This window comes from Gossypium hirsutum, chromosome D12, assembly GCF_007990345.1.
Source record: "Gossypium hirsutum isolate 1008001.06 chromosome D12, Gossypium_hirsutum_v2.1, whole genome shotgun sequence".
Classification (NCBI taxonomy): Eukaryota; Viridiplantae; Streptophyta; class Magnoliopsida; order Malvales; family Malvaceae; genus Gossypium; species Gossypium hirsutum.
The window spans coordinates 62,253,582-62,266,225 of NC_053448.1; the positions used below are offsets into that span (position 1 = coordinate 62,253,582).

General features: G+C 32.4%; 2 protein-coding genes and 1 long non-coding RNA gene across 3 annotated transcripts; 1 reads left to right on the forward strand and 2 right to left on the reverse strand.

Moving 5' to 3' along the window:
* Positions 1 to 1,935: 1,935 nt before the first annotated feature.
* On the reverse strand, positions 1,936 to 2,551 carry LOC107943183 (uncharacterized). Its single transcript, XR_001695973.2, has 2 exons — positions 2,317 to 2,551; positions 1,936 to 2,223 (listed from the first exon to the last, which is right to left on the reverse strand). It is a non-coding gene; the product is annotated as an uncharacterized lncRNA (long non-coding RNA).
* A 612-nt stretch (positions 2,552 to 3,163) lies between these two features.
* On the forward strand, positions 3,164 to 6,488 carry LOC107943182 (peptidyl-tRNA hydrolase, chloroplastic). The gene is made up of 8 exons (XM_016876925.2): positions 3,164 to 3,570; positions 3,660 to 3,744; positions 5,334 to 5,401; positions 5,518 to 5,568; positions 5,645 to 5,718; positions 5,802 to 5,860; positions 5,943 to 6,019; positions 6,110 to 6,488. Exons 1-8 carry the CDS (start codon positions 3,292 to 3,294, stop codon positions 6,221 to 6,223), a joined length of 807 nt encoding a protein of 268 aa, XP_016732414.1. The 5' UTR covers positions 3,164 to 3,291; the 3' UTR covers positions 6,224 to 6,488.
* A 3,174-nt stretch (positions 6,489 to 9,662) lies between these two features.
* LOC107943187 (protein ASPARTIC PROTEASE IN GUARD CELL 1) lies at positions 9,663 to 11,730 on the reverse strand. Its single transcript, XM_041107747.1, has one exon. The coding sequence runs from the start codon at positions 11,476 to 11,478 to the stop codon at positions 10,000 to 10,002; it is 1,479 nt and encodes a 492-aa protein (XP_040963681.1). The 5' UTR covers positions 11,479 to 11,730; the 3' UTR covers positions 9,663 to 9,999.
* Positions 11,731 to 12,644: the final 914 nt, after the last annotated feature.

Consider the following 12,644-nt stretch of genomic DNA (forward strand, 5'->3'; position numbering starts at 1 on the left):
TAGAAGACGGGTCAAATATCAAGTAAGGCTTTTATGACCCAGGCCCGACCCAAATTTGCAAAAAGAACAAAATATGTTGTTTTCTTACAATTATTTTGCTGCTATTTCACTATTATGTTATTACTATTTTTATCGTTGTTTGAATATTGTATAACTATTATTTTATTGTTAATTTTGCTACTATTTTAGAAGCATTTACTCATTAACTTACACCTATTTTAGTGTTATTTAAGTATAATTTTAAAAAAAATTATTTTCAACTTGTTATGAAATATTTATTTTAATGTTTTTAGTGTTTTTAATGTATTATATTTTAAAAAATTATATAAAAAAATTAACACAGACAGGCCGGGCTTGAGTAAAATTTCAGGATCATTTTTAGGCCGGGCCCGAACCTATCAAATGGGCATAAAATTTTGTCAAGGCCCAAGCCTAGTCAAACCTACAGCTTGGTATAATCATGTTCACCTGAAGTCAGATCAAGTTAGAACAAAGTCAAGCCATGTGGATGCTACATTGCGAAACATGGGAGAATAACATGTGATAGATAGCAAAATAAATTACTCGAATCCACATAAAAAATTTATTATTTCTTTATAAGATTTATACAAAGCTAGACTCGCTAACCTCAACGACTATACGATTACTCTGTAATTCCATTTAACCAAACAATACCTATTACTATGTTACTCCATTCCATTTCATTCCGGCAAACCAAGCAGTTCTCAAGTTCGCAACAAAAAAAAAGAAGGTCAAGGTCATTGGCATAGGCAGTGCAATTCACAACCGAGTACAAAATCCACCAACGCTTCAATGAATACTTCACTCACTCACTCACAGAGCATCCATTAACAATAAGTAAAATGCCACCACAAGGAATCCTCAAGCTATTCTTGATGTAACAACAACAAAAAAAACTTTCATTTCAGCAATCTTAGGGCATACTAGTTTCCGTCTTCATTTTTAAAACCACCAACAGAGAATGACCCGTCACCAAAGCCGCATTGATAAGAGACTTAACGAATCTAACTCGACTTTCCTATTCGATAAACCACAAGGAGAAGAAGCACAAACCCAAATTGCTCTATAAACATAACCACAACCAATTTGGAACACAGAGAAATGAAAGCAAGATTAGCAACTATAATCCAAACTCACAAGGCAAAAAATGTTCAAAGCAAGTAATGTCCTAGATTTGAGATTTTGCCTAGTAAGAACAATGGAAACTGATAAAGACGGAAAAGCTGTTAATCTAACGGTTTAGCTAAAAAATAATAGTCTTATCTCTTCTTCTCCTCCCTAATAAGCAATGCCTAAGAAGGCACATGAACAGGCCATCATTACTTCACCATTTAAATGTTCTATATTTCAACCATAATTTTGCATATGTTTCATGATAAGAGGTATAATCATGTCCTATTTCTTGTTTGTTTCACCTCACATCCAATGACTAAACACAATTCTATGCATAACTGTATGAAAATGAAAAGCTTCAAATCTGTGACAAAGGAAACGAAAATGGTCATCGTTCTCTATTCCTCTAAAAGGTAAACCGTAAACTCTCACCATTTCAACACCATCATTGGCAGGCTCAAAAATGGCATCCCAAAATTCATGTCTGCTGATAAGAGAAAATTGATTCTCAAACCCTAATATTCCTTATTGCAGAGCATAAGAAATTTCTCCTTCACAAAGCTAATCCCCAATCAAACTTTCATTATACCAGTGTTCTAGCATAAAACTTTAATCCCTAATTACACTTTCATGTTATTTGTGTGTGTATATAAGTTCAGTAAATCAATCTGAACCTTGCATTTTGGACATTACTATACTAAATTCATGAAAATAATAGCAATAACTTGAAATTCGAATAATTATACCTAAAAAAACTCTGATAAATTCTTTGACAAAAGAGAAGAAACCATTCAAAAGTCGGAAGGGCGCAATCGTTTGTACTGTTTTGAGTATCTTTCAATTTAATTCAACACTTAATAAAGAAACAATCACTAATCAACCAAAATCACCATGATTTCACATATCTCCAGCTTACTGTATGCTGATTCTAAAAAACAACTTAAAGAAAAAGGAAAATGGAGGCTTAACTGTTAAAAAAAGAAAAAAAAGAAAAAAAAGAAAAGACTAGATGGAATCTTCAAGTTCATCTAGCTTCTCTTTTCTTTTCAATTCGAGCTCATATTGCCTCAATCGCTCCTTCATCTTTTCCTATTCGAATAAAAATTAGAAGCTTACAATCTTTTCTAAATTAAATAAAAACAAATTAAGAAATAAATGAAGAACGACAAAAGATCTTGTAACTGAGTTCGACGCGGTGCATAACGTAGAAGCCAAGGATACCGCCAAAAATGGTGCCGGTGATGATACGGACATATCCCCATTGCACTGAGTTCATAGCCCTTTTTTTTAACTCGATCTACTACCTCAGTCGTAACTAAGTTGAATAAAATTGCTGCCCTTTTTGAAAATTTCAAGGTTCTTTAGATGGGAATCCATTAAAATGTCAATAAAATCTTATATAAATTTATTTAATCGTTAGATCATCTGGTCGTTGTAGTATAATGGTGAGTATTACCGCCTGTCATGCTGGCGATCCGGGTTCGATCCCCGGCAACGGTGTTTTCTTCCCTTTTTACATTTTAGGTTTAATTCTGCTTTTATTCCCTCTATTATGCTGGAATTTAAGATTTGATCTTTCTATTTTAATTTTGATATAATTTGATCTTTTATTACCAAATTTTAGCATATTTAGAGGGACTAGAATAAGAATACTGCATATTATTTATTATCCGTTATATTTTTTAAAACAACTCATAAGGTTAAAGCTTAAATGTAAAATTCCCCCTCAAATTATACCATATTTCTCATTTAAGTACTAAAATTTTTTCTAGGTCACAAAGTACTTAAACTACTAATTTTGTTTCATTTTATCCCAAAGCATAAGACTAACTAATAAGAATGTGACACATGCCATGTTTTTCCTAAACCTTATACATTTTTTTTAAATAAAATGAGTTGAATTTAAAATTTTAGGTACCATTTTTAACCAAAAAAATAATTTACGTACCTAAATGAAAATTCCATAATAATTTGAGGGTCAATATGCAGTTAGACCTAAAAGAAAAGCAAAATGATGGCCTTTCGGATCTTTTGACTCTTGAGCCGCAAGGCAAAGGGGGGAACTTTGAGGAGCTTCTTCATTGCTTCGTTCTCCTTTCCCCCTTCCTTCTTCACAACATTCTTCAAAAATTCAAACCCTAATCTATAAAAAAAATCATGAAATTAAGTTCATCAATCTTCACTTTTCGCTTCCTAAACTTCAATTCCTTATTCATTAAATCTCATCCTTCCTTCAAAATTTCTGCCGCAACCAAAAGAACCATGACTCAATTCCCTAATTTTTCCACGAAAATTTCAAATTCTTCTCCCGCCAATACGGCGGAGGATTCCCAGGTGTCGCCGCCCGAGCCCAGGCCGCAGTCTCCGCCTCGCAAGCCGTGGCTCATCGTCGGTCTCGGTAATCCCGGCAAGAAATTCAATGGCACCCGCCACAACGTATTAATACGTCTTCGTTTTGATTTTTTTAACGAATTTAATGCTCTTTTAATGAATTTTTTTTTCTTGTTTCATTTTTTTGCCAACAGGTGGGTTTTATGATGGTAGACGCTATAGCTGAGGCTGAAGGGATTTCTATTAACACTGTTAACTTTAAAGCTCAGATTGGAAAAGGTACTTTTCAAAAAAAAGTTCAATCTTCGAATTACTTTCACTACTGTTAAATTCAAGAACTTCAATATGCTTTGATGTATTGCATGCCTGTTGAAAATATAATAGCCATGGAACTTTGCTGGAATGGGTTATTGTTTCTTCATAAATTTATCATTTAGACATGATAGGGTCCCAAATTTCTAATTCTAGACTAGTATATTGCTTTGATATTGAGTTGATTCTACTTCTTCTAATTTTGAATACCTGTATGTAGTGTATTTGAAGGGTATATTTCGTAATGGGTACTTAATTATCTATCCATACTAATATAATGCCTTTGACTTAGTTGGTCTCACTAGTTAAACAGATACCAACTCAGTTGTAAAAAATCTAAAAGACCTCTTTTTTAACAAACAACAAATTTTATTACAATGGTATTTATGTCTCTTAGTAGTTTATATAAAATCTTTTAAAGAAACTACTTAAAAACACCATACCATGGTTTAAACCTTAAACCTTAAGTAAAGAAGCACCAACCACCTCTTCCAGGGGGTGTTGTATTTCTAATTTTAAAGATTAAATTAGAATAAATGCTTATACCACTGCTGTAGTTGGATGGTTTACTAGCCACGGTTTTCTTCGTTTGACTAATTTCTAGCTCCCCTTTGTTTTGTAATTGAAACTTCTAACTGATTGTTTTATGGTTTTGGTGATGAGATTGAGTGCTGTAAAACACTAATAATTATATATATTCTTTGAAGTTCATAATCTACCACCAGCCTCCCACATGTCATTAACGAACCTAAGGGAGACATTACCTGCCTGAGGCCTCTTGAGAGTGTTTGTAACTTGTATGCCATTTGAGCTAATACTCATACCTTAAAAAGTTTTAACTGCAATTATTTGCAACTTTATTCTTGATTTTGAATGCTTTAGATGAAGATACTGTTTTACATTGTAACCTTGAAGAGTGCATTTAGATTACTCAATGGGAAAAGATTCTATCTTCTACTACAAAAAAAATGGAAGTTTCAACTACTTTGTTTAAGGGGAGTAATTTACTCTCAATTAAAATTATGGCCGGAATTTTAATGTTTTTTAAGATATATAAAATTTAATTAAAAAAAATATCAACCTTAGATTTAGTTGAAAGTGGATTAGTGACCCTTGGATAATGGAAACTAATTAGATTGAACAGTAAAACAAACAAGAGTGTATTAGATAATGGAAACTGATTAGATTAGAATCCCACCTGAGTTTATCTTTGATTTGGATGATGGCAGACAATAGAAGCTGCAATTCTTAGTGACTTCACAATTTTCATATGTTTTTGAGAAACATATTTAATACGTGGCATAAACTATCCAAAAACCTTCTATACTTCATCTTCTTCCATATTAGTTTAAGCATCAAGATTGGTATTTCCTTATGCATAAAGATAATAAGACATAAGTTCTAGCCTGATAGATGGAAAATAAAAAGTAAAAGTTTATTCATTTCAGTGAAAATTGTAGGTAAATTACAAATGAATTCACGTTCTAAAATGTTCTTAGGCAACTCAGAATGTCCCATTTTGCAATATTTAATTTGAGATAGTTACTTTTTCCCAGGATTTATAGGAAATGTTCCTGTCATGCTTGCCAAACCGCAAACGTTTATGAACTCAAGTGGTGAGTCTGTAAGTGAGCTATCTCAAAGGGCCTATATATTGTTTTTGAGAGACTAAGATTCTCACCTGATTGAAATTACTATAGTTCTAATATCCATTGGATGGTTTCACTTTACATATTGAAGGTTGGGGCCATTGTATCATATTACAAGATTCCATTGAAGCAAGTTCTTGTGGTAATTTTCTTCCTTTATTATGACTTAATGATAATCTTTTCCCTCCCCCCTCCGCACTTACAGTTCCCTTCTACAGATTTTTGATGACTTAGATTTGCCTTTTGCCAAATTGAGACTACTTCCGAAAGGCGGACATGGTGGACATAATGGGTACTTTCTTGTCAGCATTTGTTATATCATGCCTTGAATCCTACATAGCTTATATCAACACTTATTTTCAAGTTTTCTACCAGAATGAGAAGCATCATCGATAGCTTTGAAGGTAGCCGCAATTTTCCTCGTCTAAGAATTGGTAGGTTGCTAAGAACACTAAAAATATTATCCAAATGCAACTAATTTTCCTACCGGTTATTGAAGTTTCTTAACTTTTCTAGGCATTGGACGACCTCAAGGGAGGATGGATACTATTAATTTTGTTCTTCGTGCTTTCAACAAGCAAGAACGTGAAGAGGTATGTAAATGATTGTAAAGCACAACCAAAGAAGAAAAAGTAAAGAAATTGATGAATAAATTTCACCGGTCACATCTTTTTATCTTTCAGCTGGAGTTTACGTTTCATAATGGAATCGCGGCTGTCCGGATTCTCTTACTCGAGGGTTTCGATAAAAGTGCAACATATGTCAACAGCACCAAAGCAATGGAACAGCTTGGGTAAAATTATTGCTCCAGGCAAGCAGAAAAGTTAGGTAATTTGCCAGCGGAGAATATGATATCATTGAATTTTCCTTTTAATTACTCATTAGTGATTTTAGATGTTATTTTTTTGTTAACTGATATATAACTGCTTCAATGCATTAGAAATTTAGAAGAATTATTATTTTTAATCAAAAAATGAAACTTGCACTGATGGTGTAGAGAGATGGATAGAGGTATTTCTTTGATTTCATTCATGGAAAGATGTTATATCTCTGGTTTTGTTGTATTCATTGTTTAAATGGGGATTTATTTGTGTGCATTGATGAATATATGGATTAGAGACTTTAACCTGCCTGACCTGAATTAAAAAATCCAATCTTTTTGAAAATAAAAATATAAAGATTAAAATTCAAAATTTCGAAGAATACAGGGCAGAAAAGGACTGTCTCACCTAACGCCTAACATGTCCAATCTAATTATTATTACATGACAACCCATATAGTAGTTAGCATTTTTGTGGTGCACTATAACTTGCGGATTAGTCTCTCAAAACCAGAATCTATACAAAAATTGAGCACAAAAATTAACCAATAAAATTATGACATAATAAATAAATGCTACTGACTAAAGAATCTTGAACTATTAATTTATGACAATAATCCATTACTGGATTAGATTGGGGTATCTTTGTAAGGGAATATAGTTTTTATCTGTGGATAATATCACAAAATTAATATTCAATGTGAAAGACAGAAACATGATCTGCACAAATTGTGTTCACACCACATTATAACAACAGGTTAAATTCAATATTTAAATTTAATCCAAAATTACAGCCATTTTGAATTATATATATAATATTAAAAATGAAATTTCAATTTAATTCAATGCTCATAAATTATTGATACACATACAATGGTATTATTTTATGTTTGATGTATTTATTTTTTTAAATGCGTATAATTAAATTAAAATTAAAATTTTATGTATATATTTGAACCACAATTAAGGTTTCATATGTATAATTGTACCAAATTAAAATTTATTTATTGAATTGCATATTGAACCAAAATTTATGTATAATTTTGAGATTTATCCTAAATGAAATCTAGGATTTAGGTTGGTTTTGAGTGGTGAGAAAATGTAGGGTAAAGTACCATGGAGGTCCTGATTAGGAGTTAAATTGTATTGTCTTTTCTACTAAAAAAAGAGAGAGCAAATCAGTCCATGTATGTTTAATTAATGAGTAAATTGATTTTTTTGTAAAAATTCTATCCATTTGTGACGTATCATTTTTCTCTTATGTTGACTTAGAAGGATAAGTTTTTATCAATAGGGATAGATGAATTTTTAATAAAATGATTAATTTATTTATTTTTTATCTAAAGTATATAGACTAATTTATTTTTTATTATAATTTAACTCAAAAAATAAAAACTTCTATAATATCAAGAAATATATGGTTGGGAGATTAAAGGGAGCAGCCACAGTTTTAATTGCTACGTATCGTCCAATGAGAGTGATGAAAGCGACTGCCGACATTGACGGAACTGCTCCCTTATAACCTTTATGTACATTAATTTTAAAATTTTCGTATTAAGTTATAGTTAAAGAGATATTGTTAATTGATGTATTATAATCCTTAAGCCTGCCTTTGACTCTCCCACTACAGTTGACATCACGACCGTACCAATCTTTTTTGGAGGGTCCCACGCGCTTCATGTGATCTGTTTCCCTCTTTTAATTTTTCATCACTCCCAATATAATGTCCGCGGACCCCACTCGCCATTACGCCCAAACCAAACCTTCTAAACACGGTGATAACCAGTAACCAAAGATGTTCATTGGTCACGGGTCGCACGTCAGTTTTATGATTATGATTATTATTATATTATTATTTTAAGTTTGGATTGGAAATATCAAATCAATGGTGAAATAATATTAAAAACTTATAAATTACGTTTTACTAATATAATAAAATAGAAATTATATAGGTTTTTTAAAGAGAACGAAATTGGTCGAATTAAAGAAATATGCTGTATTTTAAAGATATTTAAGGATTTTTGTCATTTTTTATATTTATTGTGGTATGTTATTTTTGAATAGAGAAATAAAAACGCATTTTATAAGACGTGTTTTCAGATTGACGATAACTTTTCTCCAAATGGTTATAATTCCAATGGTTGTAATACCTCAAAAAATTATATTTTTTCTTATATAAATCCCTCCAAACTTCATTCTTTTCAATTTAAACTCAATTCTCTCAATAATTTCATTTTAAATATTTCTCTGAATATGTTATTTTATTCCTTATAATTTGTAAAATGATAAATCAACTTATTCGTTTGGATGACAAGCACATCTTTAATGTTCAATAACAAATGGTTGAAGATCTAATTTCTAACCACAAGAAAAAAAAGAGAAGAAAAAATAATTTAAAACAAAGTGAAAAAGTATATTATAGAATGCGTTTTCATTTCTCTCTTCAAAAACAACATACTACGATAAATGTAAAAAACAACAAATTAATCCCTAAATTAAAAAAAAATTCAACATATAACGAAATTACTATAATAACAAACTAAACAAATACAATACAATATAAAAATATATAAACACAACATATGTGTATATACGTATTAAATTTTATGTACATAAAAAATTATATATTCCAAAAATAGCATAAACATAATACAATATAAAATGTAATAAATTTTACATAAGACGAATCAACTGAACCAAATACCAGTCCAGAGCTGTTCGAGCTATGAATAAGTTGTCTGATAATATTAGCATTAACTGTTATTTCTAATGCTATTCACGTCATGTCGATGTTTATATTTATTTGCTAAAATAATTTAATTAAAATATTAAATATAAAAAAAGGTTTGTTTTGGTAATTATCTTGAGCTTCTCAAAAATCATAAAACATTTCTGTAATACGCTGGTATTCATGCTATTTTTCGCTGTTTAGAGCATGCAAATTTACCTAGAAAATTTATATATAATTGATAAAGGAGTTTTCTTTTAATTACACGTTTTATGATTATTTTCAAAAAATAAAATAATGTTTTTTGCAAAATGTCCATATTTGTATTATTTTCCGCTAATTAAAGTATACCATTTATACATAAAATTTATGCTATAATTTTGTTTTATATAGATGTTAACATGTTCATATATACATGACTTGTTGATATAGTTTTTGTATTTTTAATTTGTCAAATTATATCAAAAAATATGTTTAATTAATTAACAATTTAATTTTTTATTATTCTTAAATCCTTATCTTAAATATTTTTAATAATATTTTGAATAATAGAAAAATATTAAAATTTGATCAATCAATGGAAAAGATTCCAACTTAGCTATTTGCTGTCGAATCCCTCCACGTAAAATCAAAAACCACAATGCAGAAATCTAATACGTCCACGTGTCACGCATGCACGCGATTGTAATAATTACAACATCCAACTTGACTCTTTTCATTGCCCTTCAAATTTCAACAAATTTACTACATAATGACACTGAACTTACCTCACAGTACAAGTAAATCAATCCTAAGGCGGGTTAAATTCATTAACCGCCCACGTCCACACTGCTTCTCCATTCTTTGGAATTTATTTCCCCAATGTAAAAAAGTACGACTAAATGGTAAAAATTCAACCTAAATATAAAATTACCATACATATTACAAACAAACAAACTTCGGTATATTCTTCACCTTCTTTTACCAGAGAAGAAATGGATAGGTAAATTAGTAAATTATCACCAATAAGCTATTTATTTACTGTCTTAACATTTATGAGGAGAGAACCCGACCTTATTATTAGCCAAATCGAAGCTCACACGTGTCCCTTGCTGTTGTACGTTCCCAATTATAGACAAAGACGACGTCGTGGGGGCAAACGCCAAGCAATACGTTCCCGATGAGTCCACCGGTATCAAATAATTTTTCGCCGGCAAGTCCAGTGACATTCCGCCGCTGAAATGAAACGCCACCGACGGAACCCTAACACTGGTTCTTGAAGACAAGTCGTAGCACGTGTCGAACAACGCAACCCCACCGGTGGTCGGCAAGTCCGGCGATAATTTCACGAACGCGTCGCGGAGTGCGTTGTAAGCCTCCGCTTGCAACCGTGTTATGGCCGTCCCGCAGTCGACGATCACTCCTCCGTTTCCCGATTGTTCCAACTCGAAAAAGCCCGGCGGGAGTTGAACAGGTTGGCCGCCTACGCTAAGCCCGGTCAGACCGACGTAATAAAAGGTATCCACCTTTCGGCTCCTTATTAACGGAGCAACCACTGAGTCAGCCGGTAACCCGGAGTTGAAATCCAACGTCGACGAACCCGCTGAGTCACGATCCACTAAACAATAAGAAAACGACGTCGCTTTAATCTGAGATGTTAAAGACAAGGGACCACCACCGAGTCCAACCAAACCGGCAGCTGCAACAAATAAGCCTTCGTTGGTATGGCCACAACCCATAGCAACGCCTTTGATATCACCGGAGTTCCCAAACGACACCGTTTCAGTCACGAAATCCCCTACTGTGTAAGATCCATCACCGTAGGACACCTGGTAAAGACATTTCCCGCCACGACAAGCCGATTGTCGTAGAAGAGAACATTGCCTTGACTCGCAAGTAACCGGACTGTAAGTCGACGACGCCGACGGGTCAAAAATCGGGTCGGATTGTTGGTAACAATCCGTACATGGTTCACATTGGATCCAATTAACATCACTCCCGGTATCAAGAACCATGTAGAATTGTTTAGCCGGGTTACCGACTCCGACCCGGGTAAAATACTCCCCACTCCCTTGGCTCGTACCGGAAATAACAGGGGTGGAAAGCGCCTCTGGTTCTAACTCGGTAACAACAGGCTTCAGCTCAGTTTTGCGAACCCCATTGACAGCGAGTAGTACCTCGGTGGTGAGCGTGTTAACTCGGGCTGAATCACGGTCGAGTCGGGATCGGACCAGGTTTTTATAATCAACATGATGGGTTTTTCGCAAAGAGCCCCGTGAATGAAGTGGAATCGAAAAACCAGAACCCGATGAAGAAGAAGAGTTGACGAAAAGGGGTTGGCTTTTGGAAAAACCATTAGAAATTTGAGGATCAAAGGAAAGAATATGCTGAGCTTGTTTCAAAGAAGCTAAGACATCGAGGATTTTTGTTGTTGGTGAAGGGGAATTACGAGCTAAAGTGGAAGCAAACAAGAAGGAAAACAAGAAGAAAAGGGAAAGCTTTGAAGAAGATGATGAAGTAGCCATTGTTGTTTATTTGGGTGACTGAATTTGAAAGAGTTTAGTGGGGGTTTTATTTTGGTTTAGAAAAAGGGGAGAAGGAGAAGAACGTCACCGTCAGGCTTTGTTGGCAGACATTAAAGGCTTCAGCTAGAAGCAGATGAGAGACGGTGAGTGGCAGAGCTTTGAAACATACTATCTATGGTTGTCAGTCTTTTCTTATCTTCTTTTATTTTTATTTGTCCATAACAATAATGATAATAATATGAAGGATTAATTGCACAATAGTCCTCTTACTATGGTTCATATTTTAATTAATTTTTAAGTATCAATATCATATTAATCAAATCTTCGCAATGGGCAAATATGAGGGGACACTTAGTGACTTTTGCCCCCCTCAAGTGGTAAAATGGCTTTTTATATCTCTTAAAAAGTTATAAAATTACAATTAAGTATAATAATAAAATTGATATTAGACTCCAAAAATTTATAATTCAAATTTCAATTCCCTAGACCCTAGGTCAATTTAGCCATTAGTTTCACCATTAAAACTAGCTCAATTTTAGCCTAGAAAATATTAAAAACTCATGGATTAAATTATAAGCTCGTGAATACATACTACATAGATATTGTACAACGTAGATTTGACATGATGAAAAATAAAAACAATTCTTCTAAATTTAATCCATATGATTTAAATATGCTTGTGTCGTATTAAAGTTGTTATTTAAAAATTCAATAAAAACATTTTGAAATTATGAGATGAATTTAAAATCAGAGGAATAATTTGAATACTTCTGATGAAATTAACCCTAAAAATTAATCTCCATTTCAATCCAACCCGTGATAAAAACATTATGTGAAAGTTTTGGATTAACGATGACGACAGGCACTAATATTATATATAGTAAAATATTTTTTATATCTAATTTTGATAAATAAAATATTTTTATCTAACTTAAAAAAATCGATCTCATCCCAATTATTTAGAAAAGATACGAGTGCCGTTCTTTTTTCTCTTTAAATTCCAAAATTTTTGTTTAAATACCTTTTTTATATATATAAAGACTTCAATATATGACAAGTTAGAATATATTTCTAGTCGACTTTAGTTCCAGTTTATTAAACAAAGGATAAAGCGATTTTAAAGAAGTGAAGGGAAATCAACTTAAGTTTGACGCAATGTTGTATGA